The sequence below is a fragment of the Phascolarctos cinereus genome, unplaced genomic scaffold (genome assembly GCF_003287225.1).
Source record: "Phascolarctos cinereus isolate Bilbo 61053 unplaced genomic scaffold, phaCin_HiC Scaffold_5;HRSCAF=322, whole genome shotgun sequence".
Classification (NCBI taxonomy): Eukaryota; Metazoa; Chordata; class Mammalia; order Diprotodontia; family Phascolarctidae; genus Phascolarctos; species Phascolarctos cinereus.
In genome coordinates, this window is record NW_027555958.1 from 330,655,354 (window position 1) to 330,670,490 (window position 15,137).

Sequence of the window (15,137 nt, forward strand, 5' to 3'; positions counted from 1 at the left end):
TTCCTGAAGCTACTAATTATCTCAATCATTTTTTTTTCTGATTTTCTGGAGTTTTCTAAATAAACTATGTTGTTATCTGTAAATAGGGATAATTTAATCTCTTTGCCTTTAATTTCATCTTCAGTTCTTTACTTTCACTTCCAATCAGTTACCAAATCCCGTCAAATTCTACCTTTCTAACTTTTACCTGTATATGCCCCCTTTTCTCTTCCAACACTGCCACCACCCCAGTGCAGGTCCTCATCACCTCAAACCTGGACTACTGTAATAGGCTTTAATCTCCAAAGTTACTAATAATTTCTTAATTGCCAAGTTTAATGGTCTTTTTTCAGTCCTCATCCATCTTGACCACTCTGCAGGCTCTGGTGATCATATTCTCCTTGATACTCTCTTCTCTATAGGTTTTTGAGTCACTACTTAAAATTGCTTTTACTGGTTCTCCTATCTTACCTATCTGATAGCTCTTTCATTGTTGGATCTTCATCCAGGTCATGCCCACTAAGCGTGGGTTTCCCACAGGGTTTTCTACCCTAGGACCTCTTCTCCTTCTACATTATTTCACTTGGGAGGCTGAAAATGAGAGGATGAGAATCTATGGGAATAGAATTGCTTTAAAGAAGTTTAAACAAAAATAAACGAAGAGTACTATTTTTATGCATAAAGGGGGGAAAATCCTAATTCAGAAAAAAAGAATATTACAAATGGAGAAAAATAGAAACCTAACTCTCATAACTTTGTGAAAGCATTAAACAATCCAATAAATGAAAAAGAGTGACAGAGCAGATTAAAAAATTTTTAAAAACCCAAAAATCTGTTGTTTTCAAAAAAATCACCTAGAATAAAAAAAGATATATGAAGAAAATGTATAAAATGCATCCCTCTCAAAAGGGAAGGGACAGGAAACATAAGCACCTCTGTAAGATCTTTGGTTTCTCACTTAAGAAAATAACCCAAAGCCATTCTCCTGGTACCAACAAGATATTGACATGTATCCTATATTAAGTGACCCCAGCTTTTTGGTTTCACCCTTGAAATCAGCCAAGAAGGTCTTCCACTCTTTTCCCATTAACTTCATAGATAAGTGTCCATCTTAAAGCATCTGACTTCATAGATAAAACCCATTAACTATCGTTGAGTAAACCAAAGAACATTCCAGTCACATATCCTCAGCCTGTTACTGGGTCCAAAGCTCTCCAAATATATATTTGGAAGTGGAGATAGATAGTACACAAAACTATTTTGCTCCCCCCATCAATTACCACCCTGACATACCCAAACAGTAGGGAGCGTGCGCCTGTGTGTGTGTGTGTGTGTGTGTGTGTATTTGTTTTGTGAAAGCTACGAAAAATGAGATATTGAATTGAAATACCTTCATGCCACAAATAACCTGACAAGTACAAAACTAACATTAATGCTAAAGAGAACCATCTAAGTGAAATAAGGTTCCAACAGCAGGCATAAAATTGCCAAGCTGCTTTATAAAGCATAAATTCATAGTTTGGCTATGTTTCAGTCAGCAACCACCCTATGATGGTCCAGAATCTTCGGAGTGAGACCAATAATCACCTATTCTTTCTGAAGTAATTGGTACAAAGATCACATGGAACTATGCACCGAATTTCCAACTATACTACAACTCAAATCTTCCAACTTCAGGCAAATTAATGGACTCATTATCATCTGAATACATTTTGTGATTTCCTGCCTTCCTAACTCTGCTCTCACAGTAGTCCCTGCCTAGAATTTCTTTCCTGTTCCTTTATTCCTAGGCAAAGGCTGCTAAACCTTTAAAGCTCAACTCAATCATATCTACTCAGCCTTCACTGACCAATTCAACTGGCATTAATCACTTCATCCTCCAAAATCTGACAGAATTTACTCGATGTACCCCTTATCAGATATTTATGATCTTCCTGCTTGGTATCACATTGTTACGTACATATCTTGCCTTCTCAACTTGACTACTGAAGATAAAGATTACATACTATATTTCTTTATATATGTCTAACAGTGTCTTACACACAGTAGATACTCAATACAAATATTGTTACTTAAGAACTAGGAGGAATTGTCTTATTCCCATCTATTTTATGTTAAGACAATTAAGAGAACTCTTAGTGTGAGTAATAATCTTAGAAGTAACAGACAACACAAAACTGCTATAGCTTAAATGTAGACTAATTTTAATAAGAATCCCTAAGTTATCCAATCACAGATCTGAGTGGTAGATAAGAGCTCACAGACCTTATTATCTTATGTTAATTTGTCATTCCTTTCTGTTTTTATGATTTAAATAAATATCTTCTAAGCTGTTTTATAACATTCTAGTGCAGGGGCTCTTAACCTGGGGTCTGTGCATAGATTTCGGGAGGGTCTGTGAACCTGGATGAGAAAAAATTACATATCTATTTCAATGTAATTTGTTTCCTTTGTTATCTTCTCTATTTTATTTTATGTGTTTAAAAATGATATTATGAGAAAAGGTCTTTAGGCTTTACCAGACTAGCAAAGGGGTTCATAATACAAAAAAGGTTAAAAACCCTGGTTCTAGTGTTATAATCTCTTAGCAATCTCTTTTAAATGGTTTACCACAGATTAGTAGAAATGTTTATTAAGTTATACATTATGCCTATAAAATTTGTTAATAGTTGTCCCATTATGCCACTTTAGACTCAAGGTACATTAAGTTCATTTGAAAAGTTTTTATAGCTCATCCTAAATATTTTAAGATATTAAAACATTTAAAATAGGTGTCAGTAAGACAATTAGACTACACTGGTCTGACAAATGTATATTATATCATGCCCCAAAGGTCAACAAGGACTGTATACATCAAAAGGGGAAATTTCAGAGGCAAAGGTCTTGCAGCAAAAACATTCTGCCTCTGACTCCTGAAGTTACAGTACTGAAAGTGTGAGAATTATAGGCTATGATTGCTGTGAAAATTATTAATAGGAAATAAGTTATACAATTCAAGTAACACAGAGAGTTTTAACTACACGTCACAAACCTAAATTTTTAATACTATGCATTTTTAAAAGTTCATGTGGGTCCTTTTCTTTTCTTTTCTTTTTTTTGGTGAGGCAATTGGGGTTAAGTGACTTGCCCACAGTTACACAGCTAGAGAGTATTATGTGTCTGAGGCCAGATTTGAACTCAGGTCCTCCTGAATATAGGGCCAATGCTCTATCCACTGTGCCACCTAGCTGCCCCCATTTTGTTCTTTTTTAAGTAAGCCACAACTTTTAAAGTTGTGATAAGCTAATTATGATTGATATGGTTAAAAAAACAATTCATGAGTACATTAGAAAAAACTATCTCGCATATTTACCTGCTTGCTTCTAATGAAGATGTCTCCTTAGAGTTTTGGGAATTTAATATTTTTTCAATTTTCTCAACTGAGCGAATAACTTGAATAAGTCTCAACACAGACATCTGTAAAAAATAAAGCAAAAAAGTAAGAAAGAAATCTTTTCATGACGTTTTATTTTTGCTACCTTATTTCCTGGGTCTAAATTCAGGACAAGACTTAAAGGTAATGTTTGTTCAGTCAAAGCCTTTGAGTTATGAATGGTTTTCTATATCTTAAAATTTGTCATTGAAAACACGAAGAAATATTAAGATTGACTTTCCGGAACAAATACATTGCCTTACTTTATTACAGCATGATACAGGGAGATTATTGGAACAAATGCTGACATTCCTTATTCCTCAAATTTCTATCCTTGCTCCTTCCCCCACCCCATTTTCGAACCATAAACTTATTCCTTTGCCTTGCTTTTTCTGAGCTCCCTCAATTTTAACTGTGTTTTTTTCTTGTTAGATCTTTCTCTTTATGCATATATGCACTAAGTATATACCAAGAAGGCTGAACATAACAACCACATTTACATGTACATGTGGGAGTAAATAGACATAATTTTATAGATAGTTAAGCACTTTCAAAATAGCTGAAACAGGATAAAGATAAGCAGAGAGGAGTACTTTGAAGGGATGGGTAAAAACAGCCACTTCTTTACAAAAGATAAGTTTTGTGTCATGGATAAGAGCTAATAAGAACACAATGATCAGAAATAAATAACAGATAAGTCTGTCAAGGAGGTCGGTTTTCTCAGCTTTAGTAAAGTTTACAAATTTGTGTCTGTGTGTGTGTGCTTCCCCTTTTTTTTTTCCATGGTGAGGTGGTTGTTGGGGAGGGTCTAGACCCATTATATCACTGGTGTAAGGAACTTCCCATGAGAAAAAAAGTCCTCTGACCACTGAAGTCTGGCAATCATTCTGCAGTTATTTATCCACTATGTCACACTTTTAAGACCTACAACATCTATAATTCCCAGGTGGCTTCAAATCCAGGTCCTAACCAGGCCTGAATCCTCTTAGCCTTCTATGATCAGATGAGATTATGTGCCTTCAGATGGTTTGGCTATAGACATTATACTGATAAACAAATTTTTTTTTTGTGGAAGATTATACACAGTATGGTCTTTTGGAAAGATCACTAGATTAGGACGGCAGACTTGTGTTCTATTCCTAGCTCTGCACTTGTATAACTTTAGATGACTCACTTATCTCTTATCCCATTTCTTCATCCGTAAAATTAAGAAGTTAGTATTGTCCTGACTCCATGGATAGGTTATTTAACCTCTCTTTGTGTCAGTTTTCTTATCTGTAAAATGGGATATTATCTGTTGTACTTCACCTCACACCTTGTTGTGCATTTTGTAAAACTCAAAGCCCTGTATAACTGTCAGCTTTTATCATTAATACTAGAAAGAGTAGTAACCTGAGAAGAGGCCTGAATTCTATTTTAGCCCCAGATCTGCATTAACTAGTTGTGTGAGCTTAGGAAAACCACTTAATATCTATCTCTGAGACTGGATGTTTTTTTAATATGTAAAACTGATACCTGAACTAGATGATTTTAAAAATTCTCTCATTTTATGATCTGACCTACTTCAAAAAGTTGGTGGAAACATAATATTAAACCTATGAAGTTTTTTAAAAAACACAAAAATAATATATAGGGAAAGATCCTGAAAAAATAAGCTTAGTGAGCATTAGTGACAAAGATACCAGAGACTGCTATATTTTTAAAAATTTTAAAATTTTAAATTTTTAAAATTTAAAATTTAAAAAGTTTTTAAAAAAATTAAAGCCACGATGATAAATTAATGAACAAAATAATATGCCAACAACCAATATATTTTTTCTCTGATTATACTCCACCACTGTTCTTCTTAAAAGAACTTTTTACATTGGCATTTTATATATTTGCCCATACCTTTTTTAGTCTTATATCCTCTTGTTTAGACATTCGCTCATCAACTGCCTGAATTCCCTCACTGACAGTGGACTTAAGGCTCTTAAAAAAAAGAAAGAAAGCAAGATAAGTTAAAAACAAATTAACCCATGTCTACAACAAATGAGGCATAATATTAGGATTTTTTTTTTGCTTATTTGCCTATTCAGCTGCATAAGTATGTAACGAGAGTCTATCTGTCAATACTGTACCAAGTTCTATAAGAACACTTATTCATGAAACTGAATATTTATATGATAGGCAACAGTAGGGCAATTTAAGTTATAGGACAGGAATGCTATATGATGACAATGGTGTTCTGGGAAAATTAGGACTATAGGGGTGATAAGTGGAATAGATCAGAGGAGGAAAAGAATTAGGAGATGATTTTGATAATCCTGATGGAAGGTAATTAAGGTCTGAACTAGAGTGAACCAGATGAAAGAAAGAATCAAAAGGACTTCATTACTAGAAATAAAGAAAACAAAAAGTTTGCTTATTCAACAAATGTTAATCACATAAAACTATAATAATACATGACATGAGGGGAGAAAAAAATAAGCATATTCTAGTAGAGAAAAGTAGGACAGGTACAAAGACAATATAATACAAAATAAAATCTAAGTTTGTAAGAAAATAAAGTGATGTCAGATTAGATAAAGGAGAAATCATTTAACTTGAATGAAGAATTAATAGAAGAGGCGATATTTAATCTGGGTTTAGAAAAAAGGGTAGAATGCAAACAGATGAAGGTTTGGTAAACAGGCCATTTTAAGATTATGCATAAACAGAAACAAAAAGGGATAGGAAAGGCAAGGATGTACTCAGGGAATAGCACATAGAGAATACATGAGAAATGGTATGAGATAAAGTGAACAAGGTTAGTTGGATTAGGATTACAGATGGTTTTGTCAAATCATCAGAGAAAGCAACAATGCCTTTACTCTCCACCATCATGATAAGAAGGCTGGCAGAGACCAAGATCCTTGCTCCGAACCCTCTCATTCCTTTTCAAACACTGGCCCCAGGAGGCTGAGACTCCAATAGGGCATACTCAAGAATTGGATTCACAGGCCTCCTTACCTTGGAACATACAGACACATGTGAAGTCAATTCCTACTCTGCTTGTTTCACTCAACCTTCTGGGGAAAAAAAAACACCACTTTAGCCCTTAAGAAGCACTCAATGTCCACACCAAGATCAGGGCCTCAGATAGCATGCCTGACTAGGAGCCAAATGCATATTCCATAAGAAAAGTATCTTTTGAGTGCATAATCATTCCATGCCACTTTGGATATCATAAAAAAAATGGCCCTGGGGAACAGATCACCAAGCATTTACCAACCAAAACACATGACATGATCTCTCTGTTGGCTTCTTTCCTTGTGCTACAAGGAATTACATCTTCTGTAATCACAGGATCCTGGAGTGCGGGAGTACTCAAGTTAAATGGCAATTCTCTGGTTTATGAATAGTAAAGTCAATTCCTCAGAATCCAATCACTGTGATTCAGTTAAAAATGTCAAGGTAAAAGCCCCTTTCTCCTGTTACCACTCCTCATGCTCTGACTCTCACCCAACTCTTATCACCTCTTCCTACTTCCTATCCCACCTCCCAACCCTTTTCACTATGTCTCCTCTGGAACCTTTTCTATCCTTAAGAAACTTCCCTTCATCCTAAACCTCTGAATCTTGCACTCTTACCATTTCCTCACATTCATGGAAATGTGGCTCCCTCCTGAATCCTGGACCTCTTTAGTATCCAGCACTTCTTCTCTTATGCCACCTGGTACAATGGGCCAGGAAGAACAGGAAAATTCTTTGTTTCTCACTGCCAAATCCAAACCTTCTCTCTCCGGCCATCACTTAGTAACCTTTCCTCCTGTAAGGTCCACTTCATCAGCCATGTTCACATCCTTGTTGTAGTCATCTACTGGCCTCTAAATTACTCTCCTTCCTTCTGAAAGTTCAGTAACAGGCTCACAGTCTTCCTCTTCATTCCAACAACTACACTTGGAGACTTCAAAAAACGTGCTGACGTCCCCTCAAACATCCCAGCCTCCAAGTTCATAAACCTCTTTGACTCAACTGTTTATTTAATTTCAACAGTCCACAGGGATAGTTATACCTTAATTATCAAAACAGGTTCCTAATTCCTTTCCTCATTTGGTCCGTTTCACATATCATTCCCACAGTCCTAATCATCCACAACTGTATTAATTCCATGATCCTGCACCATCAAATTCCCCTTTCTGATTATAACTTCTACTCTCTTCAAAATCTCTCCTTTCTCCTGCCTCCTTCCCAACTACCTATAAATATGTCCAAGTTTTCCTCATTCCTTCACTTGATCCTGGCATGCCTCAAGTTAAAACGCTATCTCTTTCACAACTAAACTTGTAAAAAACACTACTTAATTTGTCACCTCTATCCCTACCACTCTCTTCTCAATATCTTGAAATGACATTTGACCCTATGATTCAGGTGAAGGATAAGGGCTGGATATATAAATCTGGGAGTAGTCCATGCAGAGGTGATAGCTGAAGTCATGAGAGAATGGGCCAGTCGTCTAACCATGAGAGATTTCAAAAAACACTTCATATTTTCCTACATTTTTCTATCTAAAAAGAAGGTAGATTTACCGGCTACTTTCACATCTTTATTTTTCATTGGAATAGGAAGGCCTAAAATGTTCTAAAATATTAGCCAGTTCAAAGAGAATTTTGTTTAAGATTCCTTTTTTTTCTTTAAGACACTGTACTGACTTCATCATGCCCCAATATACCGCAAAATCCTAGAAGAGACCTGTAATCATTCAAAGAAGTTTGGCTTGTCTATTCACACAAGGAATATCATGTAGATGAAGAATGTCTATTTTCCAGATTTCAAACAGAGCTAACAGAATGTGTATCTGAGACACACAGTACAGATGAACAGTGAACCAGTATCAGAGTTGGACAGGAGGAAGAAGGAGAGGGGAAGGGAACAAGCATGTATTAAGCTCCTGATATGTTGAAGGCACTGTGCTAAGCACTTTAAAAATATTATCTTTCTTTCATCCTCAGGTCCTGACAGAACTGTCAGATATGACTACTGAGTTTATCAGTGATAGCTGGAAAAAGAAGAAGGTAGCACAAGAATGAAGAAAGGTAAATGTCCCAATTTTCTAAAAGCAAAGAGACCAGACTCTACAAACTATTAGCCAATGAGCTTGACTTTGATTCCTGGGGACTTTTTAAAAAATAGATTATTAAAGATATGGTTGGTAAACACCTAGAAAAGGAAGTAGTAATTAAAAAGAATCAGAAGAGATTCATCAAGAACAGGTCATGCCAGACTAACTTTATTCCCTTTTATGACAGGATTCTTAAGTGAATGAAGTGGACATAGTTTAATTAGATCTTAGCTAAGCCTTTGATAAATTATCTCACACTGTTCTTATGGAAAATACAAGTAGATATGAATGTGACAAATTTTAGGAAGGATGACACAAGTGATGACAAAGTCAGGATTCAAAAAGATCTTGACAGGCTAGAGTACTAAATCTCATAAAATGAAATTCAACAGGGACAAATGTAAAGTCTTGTACTTGGGTACAAAAAAATTAACTTCACAAATATAGGATAGGACAGGCATAGACAGGTAGAAGAGTATATCCAGGAAGGCAGATCAAAAAGAATAAGGACTAAAAAAGGGCCGTCAGATGTGTTACCAAATCAACAAGCATTTATTAAGTGCCAGCTATGAAACAGGCACAGTGAAAAGAGCTAGGGATACAAAGAAAGGCCATCACTACCCCTCAACCCTCCTTCCGCCCAAAAAACGGGTCCCTGCCCTCCAGGAGCTCACAGTCTAACGGTAGGAACAATATGCAAATAATCATGTAGAAACAAATTATCTATAGGATAAATTGAAGATAATCAACAGAGGGAGGGCATTAACACTAAATGGGATTGGGAAAGCTCTTTAGCTGAAGGTTAGATTTTAGTTGGCACTAGCATGAAGCCAAGGACACCAGGGACACAGAATTCTGGGCATCAGAGAAAGCCAGGGAAAATGCCTAGAATCAGGTGGTAAAATGTTTTGTTTAAGGAACAGTAAGGAGGCCTGTGTCACTGGATCACATAATACATAGAGGTGGAGGGAAAGGTGATGTAAAGTGTAAGAAAACTAGAAAGGTAGGAAAGGGACAAGCTTTAAAAGTAAAACAGAGGATTTTATATTTGATCCTGGAGGTGATAGGGAACTATTGGAATTTATTGGGAATGGGGGCTAGAGTGTACTTTAGGAAGATCCTTTTGGCAAATGAGTGGAGTATTGACTGAAGTGGGGTGAGACTTACAGCAGGGAGACCAACTATCAGGCTATTGTAGTAATCCAGGTATCAGGTGATAACAGGTCGAACCAGGATGGTGACAGTGTGAGAGGAAAGAAAGGGGCATACGTGACAGTCATTAAGAAGGTAAAATCAACAGGCCTTGGCAAGAGAGTGTATGTGGGTGGTGAAAGAGTGTGAGCAATTAAGGATGACACCTAGGTTACAAGCCTAGTAAGTAGGAAGATGGTGGTAACTTTGACAGTAATAGGAAAATTAGGAAGAGGAGAAGGCTTGGAGGGGGAAAGGTAATGAATTCAACTTCAATTTTGGACATGTTGAGTTTAAGATGTTTATGAAACATCCAGTTTGAAATGCAAGACTGGAAGTCCGGAGACAGGTTAGGGTTGGATATAAGAAGATCTAAGAATCAGATCAGATATTAATTGAATCTGGGGAAGATAATGAGGTCACCAAAGAAAATAGCATGGAAGAATTGGAAAATAGGACCCAGGACAAAGCCTTTGGTGATGCCCACCATTAGGTGGCACCACCTGATGAAGATCTGGAAAAAGACATGAAGAAGGAGCACTCAGACAGGCTGGAGGAGAACAAGGAGAGACCAGTATCATGAAAACCTAAAGAGAAGAGAATATCATGGAGAAGATGTGGCAATTAAGAGATAACTAGTAACCTGGAAGAAAGCAATCTCAATTGAATGATGAGACTGGAAGACAAATTAAAAAGGGCTGAAAAATGTATGAGAAGAAGAGACAAGTGTAGACATTTTTCCCTAGCAATTTGGCTGTGAAAGAGAAGAGAGATAAAGAGCAACAGTTTGAGAGGTTGGTAGGATGTGAGGGTTTTTTATAAAGAACAGAGAAGACTTGATCATGAAACTACATTCTGTACTCAAGACAAAAATGGCACACATTATATCTGAAAATATTTAAGAACCTAACTGCACAGACCAAAAATCTAGCCTGCAAAAAAAAAAGGTTTTGACACATTTGATAGTAACACTAACCAATTTAACAGCAATACATAAGCAAGATAAAACAAAATAAAAATGACAAATTCAAGAATTTTTGGAAATAAATTCACAGAACCTTCTTTCAGGGTTGGTATTATTCTAATAGTGACATTTTTATACTGCCATGAGTTTTAGGATTCTCAGGGGTCCTCAACATGCCTCTACCCTTTGATATTAGGATGCTTTGGCAGATTCTCAGGCAGAGGAAAGAGTTTTGGGTATCAACATGTCCAATCCTTCTATCAGTAGCTTCAACAATCACAAGACTTTTAGAAAATCGAAATTCACTACTCAGGGAAAAGCTGAAGACTATTAATCTAAAGTAAATCTGATTATAACATGTCCTTATATCTACTTAAGGACCTAATGATTTTAAAAAGTAGATTCCCAGTTCAAACAACCTATAATACAAAGGGTTCTATAAGATCAAATTAACCCCCAAAATACCCCCCCCACACACAAATCTAAGAAGGATAAAAAGCACAATAAGGATAATGTTCTGGCCCTTACTGATTCAGCAGCATACCTTAATGCTCAGTGGCCTATATGACATGAATTAGTAATAAAATACATGGACAATTATTTATATGTACTCCACCTGTGAAGCAGATAGCAAGAGTTTTTTAGGTTCCTTCACTTTCATTCATTGCTTTCATCTTTCTCATCAAATCAAAATTTTTAAAAATTGTGAAATCACTTCACATGTAAAACAATACATCATTTCACTTCTGGTTGGAGCTACAGTAATTTACAAATAATAAACATCCTACGTTTGAATATGTAGTACATGACTCATTATTTGTACCCACCATAACCTCTTCTCGTAACTGTCCCAAAGGCACAGAAAGCTGGTTGAGGGCTTTGTCCATACCAACCTAAAAGGGAAATTTTGTTAACAAACACACATTACAATTATCAGGAATGATAGTTATGATAAATACCAACAGAAAATAACACTAGATTTATATTCATTTATGCTGACATCTATATTCAATCCTCAATTCATCCTTTTCTATATCATATAAAAGTCTATTATATAATGCTGTAACAAGCAATCAAACTAACAGAAATATAATTTTCCAACTACTGTTACTGAATACGCCTTCCATCATAAAATTATATGGGGATACGATAAAAATTGTTTTGTATGAAGCTTCAAAAATCAGACAGAGAAAAAGAGAGACAGAGCACCCAAGGGAGAAAGGGAGAGAGGTGAAGACAGACGAAAACTGAGTGGGGTGGGAAAAGGGAACGGGGGAGGGAAAGACAAGAATGAAAGGAAATAAAACTAATTTGAAAGAAATGTGCTTCTATTATTTACTTATGATAATCAATAACCAAAACAAATTTTTATTACATTTCTCGAACATTGTAATATTCAAGGTGCTTAGAAATAGAATACAGTAGAAAAATCACTTGAAGAGTCCGGCTCAACCTATTGGTACTTTCAGTTGCAAATTTCTGAAAGCAAAGAGAGTAATCAATAACTTCTGTATTATCAATAAAGAAAGAGTGTACAAAGCAAATTAAAATTCTAGAAAGGAAGAAGAATTATTTAAATACTATATCCTCATGCATTTGAACCTTTCCATTTATATACTATAGCTTCCTGAGGCTAATTATATAAATTATTTAGAGCAAGTCTCCTAAGGATATTTAATAGTAAATATTTCCTTAGCCTAGCTCCAATTTAGCATTTATACTTGCAAATAAATTAAACCATGGCAAATTTCTTTTAAAATAACCTATATTTTCACTTTTTACTATTTCAGACTGGTCCTCCAATTTAACTGAGTCACTGAAGTTTTTACTTTAATAAATGGAAAATTTCCCCCAAATAGTCATGATCATCATATTATTGCCATTTAATAAAGTGCTAACTTCTACTTTGACCTAACTGAAATAGATAAACCAATAGAGGAACCCCACTTAAAGAAAAACAGGTTTTCAAATGCTTAAGTTAAAAAAAAAAGGAAAGAAATTAAAATATTTAAAAAGTTAGCTTCTCTGTTAACTAGATGCTTCAAACTTCTAAAATCAATCAAGGATAAAAGCTAGAATGGAAAATTTCAAATGTAAAGTCCCTCAGATAAAACATTAACACTTATATAGATATCCAGCTTGAATGCTTACTAAGTTTGTTGAAAGGTTGACAAAGTCTGCATAATCTTTATTAATGAGTTCTACCATGGCTGTTTTAAGAAGTTTGTAATAGAGTTCTAGATCATCTCTAAGTTCTTCCAACTGGACCCGTTTTCTACAGTCAGACACAAAATGATCGACATCAAAGTCATCCTGAAAAACAAAAAACAACAGGATACAATATTTACAACAATTTCCAACATTCAAAAAAGAAAATATTAAGATAAATAACAAAAGAAAATCCTACTTCTGTGGCAAGTAATATATCTCTAGGGAAAAATCAATCAACAGGACTATCAGCAATGTAAATGGCAGAGGCATTCACTTTCTGCAGAATTCAAGATGAGGTTACATTAAACAAGAGCACCCTCTATTGTTGTTTAAATTCTACAAGTGACTTTATTACTCAAATAAATGTACCCTAACATGGGAAAGAATTACACTATGCTCTCTGAGTCAAACTTGAAAGACATCTTATTTTCACTCATCCATAGGGAGTCCTATAGTCAAATAGCAATAATGCTTCACAATTAGGTAGAAAGAACAATGACCTAAGGAATCAGAAGAAATGGTTTCTACTCTCAGCTCTACCATTACTCAATTAGTTACCTATGGTGACTCAGTTTCCTTATCAGTAAGATAAGGAGACAAGGCAAAATCATCATAGTTCTAGGATTTCAATATAAATTTCAAACAATACCAGAAATAATGAAATACTAATGGCTAATATCTGGTGAACACAATTTCCAAGTATTTAATTGATTTTTAGTTAACACTACACAGCTCATAACTGGCATGTTCAAGACCTAAGACATCATTTAGAACATTCACCTGGGATCACTTTACAAAACAGAAACAATAAAAACAAAAGGAAATAAATTGTTCACAGCTATAACAAAATAAACTTCTTAGAAGCAGTTTTTAAAGTATTTTTTGGGGGTAGGATGTAAAAAACTCCAAAAATCTTGGTCCATACAGGAGCTCAATCTGTATAGGAGGAACCAAATAGATCATTATAAAGATTTTGGACAGAGAACACAAATAAACAACAATTTGGGCCTAGAATTAAGTAGGAGGAGGAAAGTGGGCTAGATTGCCTTTGGAAAATTACAAAACTTGTACTACACTGAACACTGATGTGGCAAATTTACAATATCAAGGGCCACCACATTGTTTAAGGCAGTAAACTGGCCCATTTTGGAAACAGAGCAGGTCAAAGCTCCCCTGCAAATCAGTAATTGAATTTAGGCCTCTGCACTTTAAGCCTAGGCAAAATGGGGAGACTCAACCATAATAATATTAGTAATAACAACAATGATGACGATTATAATAATAATCCACTATCCCTACTTTCTAGGCCTTTATATAAATACTCTATCTTTATATATACAGCTAACGTGTATATAGACGTAGTAAATGTATAAATATACGGCACAGATATATGTTTCATTGTTGCTGTTTAGTCATTTCAGTTGTGTCTGACTCTGTGACCCCATCTGGGGTTTTCTTGGCAAAGACACTGTAGTTTGCCATTTCCTTCTCCAGCCCTTTTTTTTTTTTAACAGATGAGGAAACTGAGGCCAACAGGGTTAAATGACTTGCCCTGAATCACACAGCTAGTATGTCTGAGGCCAGATTTGAACTCAGGAAGATTAGTCTTCCTGACTCCAGGTCCAGAACTCTATCCGCCGGTACCACCTAATTGCTTGATATATGTTACACACTCACATACAAGGATAATCAAAGACTATAAAATGCATAAAATTAATGACAGATAAATACTATAAGTTCAGACAGTTCAGGTAAGTTCAGAAGAGGACTAGGAAAGTTAGGAAAGCTTTCATAATGAAGACAGACCCTGAGTCAGGCCTTAAAGGATAGATAGGATTTGGAAGAGTTCAGAGAAGAGAGGAAGAAGATGATCTTTCAGCTGGAACTGGAACAAAGCATTATGGTCAGAACTTGGCAGACTAGGTTAAAATCTAATGGAACTTTGATCTCCCTTATAATTTTCATGTAAAACATTTTTTATCTCCTAAAAATCAATCAACCAACAAGAATTTATTATGGATGTCCACTATTGATAAAATTAAAAACTTCACATATGTATGAAAATTATTTGCTACATACTTTAGTTTTCTAAGGTACTTTCACAAACACTTCAAAACTGTGAGGCTGGTAGTAAAATTCCCCAAGGGAAAACTGAGGCATAGAGTCATCTTTTGTATACAAAAAAATGCCTTCCTAAAGGTTATGAGGAATTTAAAGAGAAGACTAGTAGGCTTCTAAGTCAAAGATCTAAGCCCTTTCAAAGGACTTACAGAAGATGCTTCTCAAAACTTGGAAGCC

The 15,137-nt window shown here is 35.4% G+C and overlaps 1 protein-coding gene across 2 annotated transcripts in view; it reads right to left on the reverse strand.

The window, feature by feature from the left end:
- COG2 (component of oligomeric golgi complex 2) overlaps nucleotides 1–15,137 on the reverse strand; it is a 68,783-nt gene that overhangs the window by 45,594 nt on the left and 8,052 nt on the right. The window contains exons 2-5 of one of the 2 annotated variants that reach the window (XM_021000433.2): nucleotides 12,780–12,941; nucleotides 11,456–11,521; nucleotides 5,282–5,362; nucleotides 3,332–3,435 (exon numbers count right to left, since the gene is read on the reverse strand). In XM_021000433.2, the coding sequence (XP_020856092.1) occupies nucleotides 3,332–3,435; nucleotides 5,282–5,362; nucleotides 11,456–11,521; nucleotides 12,780–12,941 (413 nt within the window). Of the gene's footprint in view, nucleotides 1–3,331; nucleotides 3,436–5,281; nucleotides 5,363–6,382; nucleotides 6,442–11,455; nucleotides 11,522–12,779; nucleotides 12,942–15,137 lie in introns of those variants that run through there. The other variant, XM_021000434.2, reaches the window with a different exon arrangement.